Source organism: Physella acuta, unplaced genomic scaffold, assembly GCF_028476545.2.
Source record: "Physella acuta isolate Inbredline_101_S28 unplaced genomic scaffold, ASM2847654v3 ptg001674l, whole genome shotgun sequence".
In the NCBI taxonomy this organism is placed as follows: domain Eukaryota; kingdom Metazoa; phylum Mollusca; class Gastropoda; family Physidae; genus Physella; species Physella acuta.
Window position 1 is genome coordinate 126,911 of NW_026733187.1, and position 16,389 is coordinate 143,299.

A 16,389-nucleotide genomic window follows, 5' to 3' on the forward strand; every position below is an offset into this window, starting at 1 on the left:
TGAGAGAGAGGAGTCACGCTTTCGACAACACCCGTGACTCCAAACTAACAAACCGCGGTTTGAACGTATTTAACTCGAAAACGAATTTGATTCGTCCATACAGTTCCCCGGCTAAATTTAACTCAGGCGATGTTGACAACCGCAAGAATGTTTCAAAAACTGGATCGGAATCCGAAACGATAAATCCACAGGGGTACAAGATGGAGGAGGTATGCGGGTCTGGGGAATCTGTGGAGAGGAAGTCGCTCCCTGTTGTGGTTACCCACCACGAAGGTTCAGCGGGTTTGGCCGCGTCTCTCATCGATGCCAGAAAAGGTGAGAAGAAGGAACCGGAAACATGGACGAATGCGCTGATCAGCTGCGCCGAGATCACAGACGCCAACGATGACAGGGTGGTGATGGAGGGCGCCTTCTACCTGCCTGTGGCCGGGGATATCATGTACACGAACCCCCGCGTCCTGCCCTTCAGGCTGGTCCTGTTTAAAGCTGACCAACGCGGACCCAGGATTAAGATCGGTGGCTCATACTTTAGACACCTCCAGACACACGAGTCATTTTTTAAGTGGAACGTGAACATGGACCTTCAAGTTCCGACCCAGAGACGAAGTTTATAAAACCACCAGAGAAATGAATCATTTTCAAGTGGAAGTTTATAAAACCGCCAGAGAAATGAATCATTTTCAAGTGGAAGTTTATAAAACCGCCAGAGAAATGAATTATTTCCAAATGGAAGTTTATAAAACCTCCAGAGAAATGAATCATTTTCAAGTGGAAGTTTATAAAACCGCCAGAGAAATGAATCGTTTTCAAGTGGAAGTTTATAAAACCGACAGAGAAATGAATCATTTTCAAGTGGAAGTTTATAAAACCTCCAGAGAAATGAATTATTTCCAAGTGGAAAGTCGGCATCGATCTCAAGATGAATTGGGACTTACAAACATTAGTCTGTCACGGTAACTATACAATTCGAATCTGCCAGTAATTTTATAGATACACAACTTCAGTGAAATTGACTTAGCATCAGTTAAAAGGCTTAGTTTACCAAAGGTCTCCGATTAGATTTTAGCGATACCTAAAGCCAAATCTAGATCTACATACAATGGGAAATTAATTAGCCTTAGAAGACTTGAACCATATTTGAACTCTCATGTAGTGCGTCGTGCAAATGAAATAGCAATGTAATATTTTTTTGCAATAATTCAATTTGTTCTCTTACAATTTTAATTATACTGTTTTTAATAGTAAAAGAAAAATGTTTTTTTTTAAAACAATAACTCTATTAAATAAAAATTAACAAAATGTAAGTATTTAAAATGCTTTTATACGAAAGTAACAAAATGTTCTTTTTTTTTTTAACTTTCCGATTTCATTGGGATGATTTTTCTAATTGTAAGAAGCAAACGAACGCGCTAATAGAATTGTGCTTTGTATTTCATTTGCTGGCAGTAATAAATAAAAACAAAAACAAACTAGTACTTTTAGTATACTTTAATAACTTAGTATTTTTCTTTTCATTTTCCATTTCTTCAATTTTTTTAAACCATTTTAAAATTTGGATGTTAATGTCGTGTTTAGTTCATTTAAATTTGTTTTCTCTCTTTACAATTATGATACCCTGCATTGGTCACTACACGTAAGCATGTAAACCACAGAGGCCAGAGGCGTCATCTTCACCAATATAGGGCTGGTAAGTAGGTCACCAACAAGTTGTATGGCTCATGCAGGTTTTATTGAGCCGTAGAACTGGTTGGTGACCTACTTACCAGCCCTATATCCAATGTTTTATTAATTTGAAAGCTGGTAACCTAGGGACATACTCTACAACTTGCAAGATCCCTTAGTTAAAAGGAGGTATAATGAAAGTGCGATGCCAACACGCTGTAATTACAGCGGGAGGGGAAGGGGTATACAATTACTCAAATGAAAATTACCTAATTTGTAAATGACCCCCCCCCCCCATTAAATTGGGATTCTACAAAGGTCAAACTGAAACCGCTTTTTCGACTTCTCCTTTCTCCCCTAAAGCCCGTCGTCATAGGTGACACTGTGTCCAAGCTGGTGATCACATAGGTGACACTGTATCCCAACTGGTGATCACATAGGTGACACTGTGTCCCCAACTGGTGATCATATAGGTGACACTGTGTCCCCAGCTGGTGAGCACCGAGGTGACACTGTGTCCCCAACTGGTGATCACATAGGTGACACTGTGTCCCAAGCTGGTGATCATATAGGTGACACTGTGTCCCAAGCTGGTGATCATATAGGTGACACTGTGTCCCCAGCTGGTGATCATATAGGTGACACTGTGTCCCCAAATGGTGATCACATAGGTGACACTGTGTCCCCAACTGGTGATCGTATAGGTGACACTGTGTCCCCAGCTGGTGATCATATAGGTGACACTGTGTACCCAACTGGTGATACATAGGTGACACTGTGTCCCCAACTGGTAATCAGATAGGTGACACTGTGTCCCAACTAGTGATCACATAGGTGACACTGTGTCCCCAACTGGTGATCATATAGGTGACACTGTGTCCCCAACTGGTGATACATAGGTGACACTGTGTCCAGCTGGTGATCATATAGGTGACACTGTGTCCCCAGTTGGTGATACATAGGTGACACCGTGTCCCCAACTGGTGATCGTATAGGTGACACTGTGTCCCCAGTTGGTGATACATAGGTGACACTGTGTCCAGCTGGTGATCATATAGGTGACACTGTGTCCCCAGTTGGTGATACATAGGTGACACCGTGTCCCCAACTGGTGATCATACAGGTGACACTGTGTCCCCAACTAGTGATCACATAGGTGACACTGTGTCCCCAACTAGTGATCACATAGGTGACACTGTGTCCCCAACTGGTGATCAACGAGGTGACACTGTGTCCCCAGCTGGTGATCATATAGGTAACACTGTGTCCCAACTGGTGATACATAGGTGACACTGTGTCCCAACTGGTGATCACATAGGTGACACTGTGTCCCCAGCTGGTGATCATATAGGTGACACTGTGTCCCAACTGGTGATACATAGGTGACACTGTGTCCCCAGCTGGTGATCATATAGGTGACACTGTGTCCCAGGATCATATAGGTGACACTGTGTCACCAACTGGTGATCATATAGGTGACACTGTGTCCCCAGCTGGTGATCATGTAGGTGACACTGTGTCCCAGGATCATATAGGTGACACTGTGTCCCAACTGGTGAGCACCGAGGTGACACTGTGTCCCCAGCTGGTGATCATATAGGTGACACTGTGTCCCCAGCTGGTGATCATATAGGTGACACTGTGTCCCAACTGGTGATCACATAGGTGACACTGTGTCCCCAGGTGGTGATCATATAGGTGACACCGTGTCCCAGTTGGTGATCATATAGGTGACACTGTGTCCCACTGGTGATCATATAGGTGACACTGTGTCCAGCTGGTGATCATATAGGTGACACTGTGTCCCAAATGGTGATCATATAGGTGACACTGTGTCCAGCTGGTGATGTTTGAGGTGACACTGTGTCCCCAGCTGGTGATCATATAGGTGACACTGTGTCCCAGGATCATATAGGTGACACTGTGTCCAAGGTGGTGATCACATAGGTAACACTATTTCCCCAGTTGATGATACATAGGTGACACTGTGTCCCCAGTTGGTGATACATATAGGTGACACTGTGTCCCCAACTGGTAATCAGATAGGTGACACTGTGTCCCCAGCTGGTGATCATATAGGTGACACTGTGTCCCCAGCTGGTGATCATATAGGTGACACTGTGTCCCTAGCTGGTGATCACATAGGTGACACTGTGTCCCAGCTGGTGATCATATAGGTGACACTGTGTCCCCAGCTGGTGATCATATAGGTGACACTGTGTCCCCAGCTGGTGATACATAGGTGACACTGTTCACTGTATCCAGCTGGTGATACATAGGTGACACTGTGTCCCCAACTGGTGATCATATAGGTGACACTGTGTCCCCAACTGGTAATCAGATAGGTGACACTGTGTCCCTAGCTGGTGATCACATAGGTGACACTGTGTCCCCAACTGGTGATCATATAGGTGACACTGTGTCCCCAGCTGGTGATCATATAGGTGACACTGTGTCCCAGGATCATATAGGTGACACTGTGTCCAAGGTGGTGATCACATAGGTAACACTATTTCCCCAGTTGATGATACATAGGTGACACTGTGTCCCCAGTTGGTGATACATATAGGTGACACTGTGTCCCCAACTGGTAATCAGATAGGTGACACTGTGTCCCCAGCTGGTGATCATATAGGTGACACTGTGTCCCCAGCTGGTGATCATATAGGTGACACTGTGTCCCTAGCTGGTGATCACATAGGTGACACTGTGTCCCAGCTGGTGATCATATAGGTGACACTGTGTCCCCAGCTGGTGATCATATAGGTGACACTGTTCACTGTATCCAGCTGGTGATACATAGGTGACACTGTGTCCCCAACTGGTGATCATATAGGTGACACTGTGTCCCCAACTGGTAATCAGATAGGTGACACTGTGTCCCTAGCTGGTGATCACATAGGTGACACTGTGTCCCCAACTGGTGATCATATAGGTGACACTGTGTCCCCAGCTGGTGATCACATAGGTGACACTGTGTCCCCAGCTGGTGATCATATAGGTGACACTGTGTCCCCAACTGGTGATCACATAGGTGACACTGTGTCCAAGTTGGTGATCAACGAGGTGACACTGTATCCAGCTGGTGATCATATAGGTGACACTGTGTCCCAACGGGTGATACATAGGTGACACTGTGTCCCCAACTGGTGATCACATAGGTGACACTGTGTCCCAACTGGTGATCATATAGGTGACACTGTGTCACCAACTGGTGATCATATAGGTGACACTGTGTCCCCAGCTGGTGATCATATAGATGACACTGTGTCCCCAGCTGGTGATCATATAGGTGACACTGTGTCCCCAGCTGGTGATCAATGAGGTGTCTTTTGACGCTTTGCACACAACGATGAAAGGAAAAAAAACTATAAGGCCAACAAAACACATGTTACTAAAGAAGGTTTTAATAGGGTACATGTGCCACATTGATTAAACATAAAATTCATTATAAGCTTGATAAGATCAATTACAAAAACGTGTGTAAGCTGGACTTTACACGCGTAAGGGCGACACGGCTTTTGTAAAACCCATAAATTATTATACGATGCTTAATACGTGTTCATACAATTTTTTAAAACATTTATATAAAAATTGGCCCATTCCTTTTAACTACAACTACATCCATGTCATACTTAACAGAATACCTGCGGGTGATATCGTTGATAGAAATAATCGTACCTGATTCAAAACATGGCAGTCACGCAGGGCGAAATATGTAATCGACTACATTAAACCGACGATACCACTTGAATATTAGAGCGAAGACCTGGAAACGATGAATGAAGTGCAGCTCACAGAAAAAAGTACTCGATAAAAAGATAAATGGAGTGCAGATGAAACTTTTTCCTTTGTTGAAATCCCACGTTGTAACAAGATCGCCTTATACACTTAGAGGCGCACCTCCCGTTTGAAGGTGCACCTGTATCGTGGTGGGGTGGGTGAGCACTAGGTCACAGGATGACGGGTGGGGCGAGCTCCCCTGAGACCGTGCACGGGTTGTCCGGGTTGATGAGGGTGACCACACGTGAGAAGGGACCGAGGCGGGAGTTCTTGTTTCTCTCCAGGGGCAAAACGTACTCACACACGGGGAGTGGCCTGGGATAAAAATAAATAAAACGTTTCATGCATACAGGTATTATGTAAGTTTTACTGAAGGTGTTGTATGTGGTAATGTTAAGTCACCGTGAACAGCGTTGTATGTGGTCAGGTAATTAGACTTAGTCACCTGTGAACAACGTTGTATGTGGTAATGTTAAGGTACCTGTGAGCAGCTTTGTATGTGGTCAGGTAATTAGACTTAGTCACCTGTGAACAACGTTGTATGTGGTAATGTTAAGGTACCTGTGAACAGCTTTGTATGTGGCAGAGGCGTAGCGACCCTTCCCGGCGCCCGGGGACATACTTTCAATTTGGCGCCCCCTTGGGAGCAACTTTTCGATTTGCACCCCCCCTCGAACTTTTCATTTGCACCCCCCCTCAAACTTTCGATTTGCACCCCCCCCTCGAACTTTTCATTTGCACCCCCCCCCCCTCAAACTTTCAATTTGGCGCCTACCCTATGGTCGGCGCCCCCCCCCCCTCGCTACGCTACTGGTATGTGGTAATGTTAAGGTACCTGTGAACAGCTTTGTATGTGATCAGGTAATTAGACTTAGTCACCTGTGAACAACGTTGTATGTGGTAATGTTAAGGTACCTGTGAACAGCTTTGTATGTGGTAATGTTAAGGTACCTGTGAACAGCTTTGTATGTGGTCAGGTAATTAGACTTAGTCACCTGTGAACAGCATTGTATGTGGTAATGTTAAGTCACCTGTGAACAGCTTTGTATGTGGTAATGTTAAGGTACCTGTGAACAGCGTTGTATGTGGTCAGGTAATTAGACTTAGTCACCTGTGAACAGCGTTGTATGTGGTCAGGTAATTAGACTTAGTCACCTGTGAACAGCGTTGTATGTGATCAGGTAATTAGACCTAGTTACCTGTGAGCAGCGTTGTATGTGGTCAGGTAATTAGACTTAGTCACCTGTGAACAGCGTTGTATGTGGTCAGGTAATTAGACTTAGTCACCTGTGAACAGCGTTGTATGTGGTCAGGTAATTAGACTTAGTCACCTGTGAACAGCGTTGTATGTGGTCAGGTAATTAGACTTAGTCACCTGTGAACAGCGTTGTATGTGGTCAGGTAATTAGACTTAGTCACCTGTGAACAGCGTTGTATGTGGTAATGTTAAGGTACCTGTGAACAGCTTTGTATGTGGTAATGTTAAGGTACCTGTGAACAGCGTTGTATGTGGTCAGGTAATTAGACTTAGTCACCTGTGAACAACGTTGTATGTGGTAATGTTAAGGTACCTGTGAACAGCTTTGTATGTGGTCAGGTAATTCTCCTGTGAACAGCTTTGTATGTGGTAATGTTAAGGTACCTGTGAACAGCGTTGTATGTGGTCAGGTAATTAGACTTAGTCACCTGTGAACAGCGTTGTATGTGGTCAGGTAATTCACCTGTGAACAGCGTTGTATGTGGTCAGGTAATTAGACTTAGTCACCTGTGAACAGCGTTGTATGTGATCAGGTAATTAGACTTAGTCACCTGTGAACAGCGTTGTATGTGGTCAGGTAATTAGACTAAGTCACCTGTGAACAGCGTTGTATGTGGTAATGTTAAGTCACCTGTGAACAGCGTTGTATGTGGTCAGGTAATTAGACTTAGTCACCTGTGAACAGCGTTGTATGTGGTCAGGTAATTAGACTTAGTCACCTGTGATCAGCGTTGTATGTGGTCAGGTAATTAGACTTAGTCACCTGTGAACAGCGTTGTATGTGGTCAGGTAATTAGACTTAGTCACCTGTGAACAGCGTTGTATGTGGTCAGGTAATTAGACTAAGTCACATGTGAACAGCGTTGTATGTGGTCAGGTAATTAGACTAAGTCACCTGTGAACAGCGTTGTATGTGGTCAGGTAATTAGACTTAGTCACCTGTGAACAGCGTTGTATGTGATCAGGTAATTAGACTTAGTCACCTGTGAACAGCGTTGTATGTGGTCAGGTAATTAGACTTAGTCACCTGTGAACAGCGTTGTATGTGGTCAGGTAATTAGACTTAGTCACCTGTGAACAGCGTTGTATGTGGTAATGTTAAGGTACCTGTGAACAGCGTTGTATGTGGTCAGGTAATTAGACTTAGTCACCTGTGAACAGCGTTGTATGTGATCAGGTAATTAGACTTAGTCACCTGTGAACAGCGTTGTATGTGATCAGGTAATTAGACTTAGTCACCTGTGAACAGCGTTGTATGTGGTCAGGTAATTAGACTTAGTCACCTGTGAACAGCGTTGTATGTGGTCAGGTAATTAGACTTAGTCACCTGTGAACAGCGTTGTATGTGGTCAGGTAATTAGACTTAGTCACCTGTGAACAACGTTGTATGTGGTAATGTTAAGGTACCTGTGAACAGCGTTGTATGTGGTCAGGTAATTAGACTTAGTCACCTGTGAACAGCGTTGTATGTGGTAATGTTAAGTCACCTGTGAACAGCGTTGTATGTGGTCAGGTAATTAGACTTAGTCACCTGTGAACAGCGTTGTATGTGGTAATGTTAAGTCACCTGTGAACAGCGTTGTATGTGGTCAGGTAATTAGACTTAGTCACCTGTGAACAGCGTTGTATGTGGTCAGGTAATTAGACTTAGTCACCTGTGAACAGCGTTGTATGTGGTCAGGTAATTAGACTTAGTCACCTGTGAACAGCGTTGTATGTGGTCAGGTAATTAGACTTAGTCACCTGTGAACAGCGTTGTATGTGGTCAGGTAATTAGACTTAGTCACCTGTGAACAACGTTGTATGTGGTAATGTTAAGGTACCTGTGAACAGCTTTGTATGTGGCAGAGGCGTAGCGACCCTTCCCGGCGCCCGGGGACATACTTTCAATTTGGCGCCCCCTTGGGAGCAACTTTTCGATTAGCACCCCCCCTCGAACTTTTCATTTGCACCCCCCCTCAAACTTTCGATTTGCACCCCCCCCCCCCTCGAACTTTTCATTTGCACCCCCCCCCCCTCAAACTTTCAATTTGGCGCCTACCCTAAGGTCGGCGCCCGGGGATATATGTCCCCCCCGCCCCCCCCCCTCGCTACGCTACTGGTATGTGGTAATGTTAAGGTACCTGTGAACAGCTTTGTATGTGATCAGGTAATTAGACTTAGTCACCTGTGAACAACGTTGTATGTGGTAATGTTAAGGTACCTGTGAACAGCTTTGTATGTGGTAATGTTAAGGTACCTGTGAACAGCTTTGTATGTGGTCAGGTAATTAGACTTAGTCACCTGTGAACAGCATTGTATGTGGTAATGTTAAGTCACCTGTGAACAGCTTTGTATGTGGTAATGTTAAGGTACCTGTGAACAGCGTTGTATGTGGTCAGGTAATTAGACTTAGTCACCTGTGAACAGCGTTGTATGTGGTCAGGTAATTAGACTTAGTCACCTGTGAACAGCGTTGTATGTGGTCAGGTAATTAGACTTAGTCACCTGTGAACAGCGTTGTATGTGGTCAGGTAATTAGACTTAGTCACCTGTGAACAGCGTTGTATGTGGTAATGTTAAGGTACCTGTGAACAGCTTTGTATGTGGTAATGTTAAGGTACCTGTGAACAGCGTTGTATGTGGTCAGGTAATTAGACTTAGTCACCTGTGAACAACGTTGTATGTGGTAATGTTAAGGTACCTGTGAACAGCTTTGTATGTGGTCAGGTAATTCACCTGTGAACAGCTTTGTATGTGGTAATGTTAAGGTACCTGTGAACAGCGTTGTATGTGGTCAGGTAATTAGACTTAGTCACCTGTGAACAGCGTTGTATGTGGTCAGGTAATTCACCTGTGAACAGCGTTGTATGTGGTCAGGTAATTAGACTTAGTCACCTGTGAACAGCGTTGTATGTGATCAGGTAATTAGACTTAGTCACCTGTGAACAGCGTTGTATGTGGTCAGGTAATTAGACTAAGTCACCTGTGAACAGCGTTGTATGTGGTAATGTTAAGTCACCTGTGAACAGCGTTGTATGTGGTCAGGTAGTTAGACTTAGTCACCTGTGAACAGCGTTGTATGTGGTCAGGTAATTAGACTTAGTCACCTGTGAACAGCGTTGTATGTGGTAATGTTAAGTCACCTGTGAACAGCGTTGTATGTGGTCAGGTAATTAGACTTAGTCACCTGTGATCAGCGTTGTATGTGGTCAGGTAATTAGACTTAGTCACCTGTGAACAGCGTTGTATGTGGTCAGGTAATTAGACTTAGTCACCTGTGAACAGCGTTGTATGTGGTCAGGTAATTAGACTAAGTCACATGTGAACAGCGTTGTATGTGGTCAGGTAATTAGACTAAGTCACATGTGAACAGCGTTGTATGTGGTCAGGTAATTAGACTTAGCCACCTGTGAACAGCGTTGTATGTGGTCAGGTAATTAGACTTAGTCACCTGTGAACAGCGTTGTATGTGATCAGGTAATTAGACTTAGTCACCTGTGAACAGCGTTGTATGTGGTCAGGTAATTAGACTTAGTCACCTGTGAACAGCGTTGTATGTGGTCAGGTAATTAGACTTAGTCACCTGTGAACAGCGTTGTATGTGGTAATGTTAAGGTACCTGTGAACAGCGTTGTATGTGGTCAGGTAATTAGACTTAGTCACCTGTGAACAGCGTTGTATGTGATCAGGTAATTAGACTTAGTCACCTGTGAACAGCGTTGTATGTGATCAGGTAATTAGACTAAGTCACCTGTGAACAGCGTTGTATGTGGTAATGTTAAGTCACCTGTGAACAGCGTTGTATGTGGTCAGGTAGTTAGACTTAGTCACCTGTGAACAGCGTTGTATGTGGTCAGGTAATTAGATTTAGTCACCTGTGAACAGCGTTGTATGTGGTCAGGTAATTAGACTTAGTCACCTGTGAACAGCGTTGTATGTGGTCAGGTAATTAGACTTAGTCACCTGTGAACAACGTTGTATGTGGTAATGTTAAGGTACCTGTGAACAGCGTTGTATGTGGTCAGGTAATTAGACTTAGTCACCTGTGAACAGCGTTGTATGTGGTAATGTTAAGTCACCTGTGAACAGCGTTGTATGTGGTCAGGTAATTAGACTTAGTCACCTGTGAACAGCGTTGTATGTGGTAATGTTAAGTCACCTGTGAACAGCGTTGTATGTGGTCAGGTAATTAGACTTAGTCACCTGTGAACAGCGTTGTATGTGGTCAGGTAATTAGACTTAGTCACCTGTGAACAGCGTTGTATGTGGTCAGGTAATTAGACTTAGTCACCTGTGAACAGCGTTGTATGTGGTCAGGTAATTAGACTTAGTCACCTGTGAACAGCGTTGTATGTGGTCAGGTAATTAGACTTAGTCACCTGTGAACAACGTTGTATGTGGTAATGTTAAGGTACCTGTGAACAGCTTTGTATGTGGCAGAGGCGTAGCGACCCTTCCCGGCGCCCGGGGACATACTTTCAATTTGGCGCCCCCTTGGGAGCAACTTTTCGATTAGCACCCCCCCTCGAACTTTTCATTTGCACCCCCCCTCAAACTTTCGATTTGCACCCCCCCCCCCTCGAACTTTTCATTTGCACCCCCCCCCCCTCAAACTTTCAATTTGGCGCCTACCCTAAGGTCGGCGCCCGGGGACATATGTCCCCCCCGCCCCCCCCCCCCTCGCTACGCTACTGGTATGTGGTAATGTTAAGGTACCTGTGAACAGCTTTGTATGTGATCAGGTAATTAGACTTAGTCACCTGTGAACAACGTTGTATGTGGTAATGTTAAGGTACCTGTGAACAGCTTTGTATGTGGTAATGTTAAGGTACCTGTGAACAGCTTTGTATGTGGTCAGGTAATTAGACTTAGTCACCTGTGAACAGCATTGTATGTGGTAATGTTAAGTCACCTGTGAACAGCTTTGTATGTGGTAATGTTAAGGTACCTGTGAACAGCGTTGTATGTGGTCAGGTAATTAGACTTAGTCACCTGTGAACAGCGTTGTATGTGGTCAGGTAATTAGACTTAGTCACCTGTGAACAGCGTTGTATGTGGTCAGGTAATTAGACTTAGTCACCTGTGAACAGCGTTGTATGTGGTCAGGTAATTAGACTTAGTCACCTGTGAACAGCGTTGTATGTGATCAGGTAATTAGACCTAGTTACCTGTGAGCAGCGTTGTATGTGGTCAGGTAATTAGACTTAGTCACCTGTGAACAGCGTTGTATGTGGTCAGGTAATTAGACTTAGTCACCTGTGATCAGCGTTGTATGTGGTCAGGTAATTAGACTTAGTCACCTGTGAACAGCGTTGTATGTGGTCAGGTAATTAGACTTAGTCACCTGTGAACAGCGTTGTATGTGGTCAGGTAATTAGACTTAGTCACCTGTGAACAGCGTTGTATGTGGTAATGTTAAGGTACCTGTGAACAGCTTTGTATGTGGTAATGTTAAGGTACCTGTGAACAGCGTTGTATGTGGTCAGGTAATTAGACTTAGTCACCTGTGAACAACGTTGTATGTGGTAATGTTAAGGTACCTGTGAACAGCTTTGTATGTGGTCAGGTAATTCACCTGTGAACAGCTTTGTATGTGGTAATGTTAAGGTACCTGTGAACAGCGTTGTATGTGGTCAGGTAATTAGACTTAGTCACCTGTGAACAGCGTTGTATGTGGTCAGGTAATTCACCTGTGAACAGCGTTGTATGTGGTCAGGTAATTAGACTTAGTCACCTGTGAACAGCGTTGTATGTGATCAGGTAATTAGACTTAGTCACCTGTGAACAGCGTTGTATGTGGTCAGGTAATTAGACTAAGTCACCTGTGAACAGCGTTGTATGTGGTAATGTTAAGTCACCTGTGAACAGCGTTGTATGTGGTCAGGTAGTTAGACTTAGTCACCTGTGAACAGCGTTGTATGTGGTCAGGTAATTAGACTTAGTCACCTGTGAACAGCGTTGTATGTGGTAATGTTAAGTCACCTGTGAACAGCGTTGTATGTGGTCAGGTAATTAGACTTAGTCACCTGTGAACAGCGTTGTATGTGGTCAGGTAATTAGACTTAGTCACCTGTGAACAGCGTTGTATGTGGTCAGGTAATTAGACTTAGTCACCTGTGAACAGCGTTGTATGTGGTCAGGTAATTAGACTTAGTCACCTGTGAACAGCGTTGTATGTGGTCAGGTAATTAGACTAAGTCACCTGTGAACAGCGTTGTATGTGGTAATGTTAAGTCACCTGTGAACAGCGTTGTATGTGGTCAGGTAGTTAGACTTAGTCACCTGTGAACAGCGTTGTATGTGGTCAGGTAATTAGACTTAGTCACCTGTGAACAACGTTGTATGTGGTAATGTTAAGGTACCTGTGAACAGCTTTGTATGTGGCAGAGGCGTAGCGACCCTTCCCGGCGCCCGGGGACATACTTTCAATTTGGCGCCCCCTTGGGAGCAACTTTTCGATTAGCACCCCCCCTCGAACTTTTCATTTGCACCCCCCCTCAAACTTTCGATTTGCACCCCCCCCCTCGAACTTTTCATTTGCACCCCCCCCCCTCAAACTTTCAATTTGGCGCCTACCCTAAGGTCGGCGCCCGGGGACATATGTCCCCCCCGCCCCCCCCCCCCTCCCCTCGCTACGCTACTGGTATGTGGTAATGTTAAGGTACCTGTGAACAGCTTTGTATGTGATCAGGTAATTAGACTTAGTCACCTGTGAACAACGTTGTATGTGGTAATGTTAAGGTACCTGTGAACAGCTTTGTATGTGGTAATGTTAAGGTACCTGTGAACAGCTTTGTATGTGGTCAGGTAATTAGACTTAGTCACCTGTGAACAGCATTGTATGTGGTAATGTTAAGTCACCTGTGAACAGCTTTGTATGTGGTAATGTTAAGGTACCTGTGAACAGCGTTGCATGTGGTCAGGTAATTAGACTTAGTCACCTGTGAACAGCGTTGTATGTGGTCAGGTAATTAGACTTAGTCACCTGTGAACAGCGTTGTATGTGGTCAGGTAATTAGACTTAGTCACCTGTGAACAGCGTTGTATGTGGTCAGGTAATTAGACTTAGTCACCTGTGAACAGCGTTGTATGTGATCAGGTAATTAGACCTAGTTACCTGTGAGCAGCGTTGTATGTGGTCAGGTAATTAGACTTAGTCACCTGTGAACAGCGTTGTATGTGGTCAGGTAATTAGACTTAGTCACCTGTGATCAGCGTTGTATGTGGTCAGGTAATTAGACTTAGTCACCTGTGAACAGCGTTGTATGTGGTCAGGTAATTAGACTTAGTCACCTGTGAACAGCGTTGTATGTGGTCAGGTAATTAGACTTAGTCACCTGTGAACAGCGTTGTATGTGGTAATGTTAAGGTACCTGTGAACAGCTTTGTATGTGGTAATGTTAAGGTACCTGTGAACAGCGTTGTATGTGGTCAGGTAATTAGACTTAGTCACCTGTGAACAACGTTGTATGTGGTAATGTTAAGGTACCTGTGAACAGCTTTGTATGTGGTCAGGTAATTCACCTGTGAACAGCTTTGTATGTGGTAATGTTAAGGTACCTGTGAACAGCGTTGTATGTGGTCAGGTAATTAGACTTAGTCACCTGTGAACAGCGTTGTATGTGGTCAGGTAATTCACCTGTGAACAGCGTTGTATGTGGTCAGGTAATTAGACTTAGTCACCTGTGAACAGCGTTGTATGTGATCAGGTAATTAGACTTAGTCACCTGTGAACAGCGTTGTATGTGGTCAGGTAATTAGACTAAGTCACCTGTGAACAGCGTTGTATGTGGTAATGTTAAGTCACCTGTGAACAGCGTTGTATGTGGTCAGGTAGTTAGACTTAGTCACCTGTGAACAGCGTTGTATGTGGTCAGGTAATTAGACTTAGTCACCTGTGAACAGCGTTGTATGTGGTAATGTTAAGTCACCTGTGAACAGCGTTGTATGTGGTCAGGTAATTAGACTTAGTCACCTGTGAACAGCGTTGTATGTGGTCAGGTAATTAGACTTAGTCACCTGTGAACAGCGTTGTATGTGGTCAGGTAATTAGACTTAGTCACCTGTGAACAGCGTTGTATGTGGTCAGGTAATTAGACTTAGTCACCTGTGAACAGCGTTGTATGTGGTCAGGTAATTAGACTAAGTCACCTGTGAACAGCGTTGTATGTGGTAATGTTAAGTCACCTGTGAACAGCGTTGTATGTGGTCAGGTAATTAGACTTAGTCACCTGTGAACAGCGTTGTATGTGGTCAGGTAATTCACCTGTGAACAGCGTTGTATGTGGTCAGGTAATTAGACTTAGTCACCTGTGAACAGCGTTGTATGTGATCAGGTAATTAGACTTAGTCACCTGTGAACAGCGTTGTATGTGGTCAGGTAATTAGACTAAGTCACCTGTGAACAGCGTTGTATGTGGTAATGTTAAGTCACCTGTGAACAGCGTTGTATGTGGTCAGGTAGTTAGACTTAGTCACCTGTGAACAGCGTTGTATGTGGTCAGGTAATTAGACTTAGTCACCTGTGAACAGCGTTGTATGTGGTAATGTTAAGTCACCTGTGAACAGCGTTGTATGTGGTCAGGTAATTAGACTTAGTCACCTGTGAACAGCGTTGTATGTGGTCAGGTAATTAGACTTAGTCACCTGTGAACAGCGTTGTATGTGGTCAGGTAATTAGACTTAGTCACCTGTGAACAGCGTTGTATGTGGTCAGGTAATTAGACTTAGTCACCTGTGAACAGCGTTGTATGTGGTCAGGTAATTAGACTAAGTCACCTGTGAACAGCGTTGTATGTGGTAATGTTAAGTCACCTGTGAACAGCGTTGTATGTGGTCAGGTAGTTAGACTTAGTCACCTGTGAACAGCGTTGTATGTGGTCAGGTAATTAGACTTAGTCACCTGTGAACAACGTTGTATGTGGTAATGTTAAGGTACCTGTGAACAGCTTTGTATGTGGCAGAGGCGTAGCGACCCTTCCCGGCGCCCGGGGACATACTTTCAATTTGGCGCCCCCTTGGGAGCAACTTTTCGATTAGCACCCCCCCTCGAACTTTTCATTTGCACCCCCCCTCAAACTTTCGATTTGCACCCCCCCCCTCGAACTTTTCATTTGCACCCCCCCCCCTCAAACTTTCAATTTGGCGCCTACCCTAAGGTCGGCGCCCGGGGACATATGTCCCCCCCGCCCACCCCCCTCGCTACGCTACTGGTATGTGGTAATGTTAAGGTACCTGTGAACAGCTTTGTATGTGATCAGGTAATTAGACTTAGTCACCTGTGAACAACGTTGTATGTGGTAATGTTAAGGTACCTGTGAACAGCTTTGTATGTGGTAATGTTAAGGTACCTGTGAACAGCTTTGTATGTGGTCAGGTAATTAGACTTAGTCACCTGTGAACAGCATTGTATGTGGTAATGTTAAGTCACCTGTGAACAGCTTTGTATGTGGTAATGTTAAGGTACCTGTGAACAGCGTTGCATGTGGTCAGGTAATTAGACTTAGTCACCTGTGAACAGCGTTGTATGTGGTCAGGTAATTAGACTTAGTCACCTGTGAACAGCGTTGTATGTGGTCAGGTAATTAGACTTAGTCACCTGTGAACAGCGTTGTATGTGGTCAGGTAATTAGACTTAGTCACCTGTGAACAGCGTTGTATGTGATCAGGTAATTAGACCTAGTTACCTGTGAGCAGCGTTGTAT

At 44.5% G+C, this 16,389-nt stretch overlaps 2 protein-coding genes across 2 annotated transcripts in view; one reads left to right on the forward strand and one right to left on the reverse strand.

Moving 5' to 3' along the window:
* Positions 1 to 627: 627 nt before the first annotated feature.
* Positions 628 to 4,986, forward strand: LOC131929773 (mucin-2-like). The gene is made up of 10 exons (XM_059286137.1): positions 628 to 901; positions 2,103 to 2,399; positions 2,753 to 2,917; positions 3,063 to 3,217; positions 3,424 to 3,474; positions 3,660 to 3,827; positions 4,004 to 4,150; positions 4,261 to 4,383; positions 4,528 to 4,759; positions 4,856 to 4,986. The coding sequence occupies exons 1-10, from the start codon at positions 628 to 630 to the stop codon at positions 4,984 to 4,986; spliced, it is 1,743 nt and encodes a 580-aa protein (XP_059142120.1).
* A 521-nt stretch (positions 4,987 to 5,507) lies between these two features.
* LOC131929775 (uncharacterized) overlaps positions 5,508 to 16,389 on the reverse strand; it is a 31,367-nt gene continuing 20,485 nt past the window's right edge. Inside the window, exon 7 of the mRNA XM_059286139.1 lies at positions 5,508 to 5,760. Within this exon, the coding sequence (XP_059142122.1) occupies positions 5,616 to 5,760 (145 nt within the window). The 3' untranslated portion in view covers positions 5,508 to 5,615. The remainder of the gene's footprint in view (positions 5,761 to 16,389) is intronic.

What these genes read in the sequence shown, in the direction of transcription:
- LOC131929773 (XM_059286137.1), top strand. Translation starts at nt 628, where the DNA reads ATGAATCATTTTCAAGTGGAAGTTTATAAAACCGCCAGAGAAATGAAT. An exon ending in CCCAGCTGGTGATCATATAG is followed by an intron (nt 2,918 to 3,062) that starts GTAACACTGTGT and finishes CTGTGTCCCCAG; the next exon opens with CTGGTGATCATATAGGTGAC. An exon ending in GTGACACTGTGTCCCAAATG is followed by an intron (nt 3,475 to 3,659) that starts GTGATCATATAG and finishes CTGTGTCCCCAG; the next exon opens with TTGGTGATACATATAGGTGA.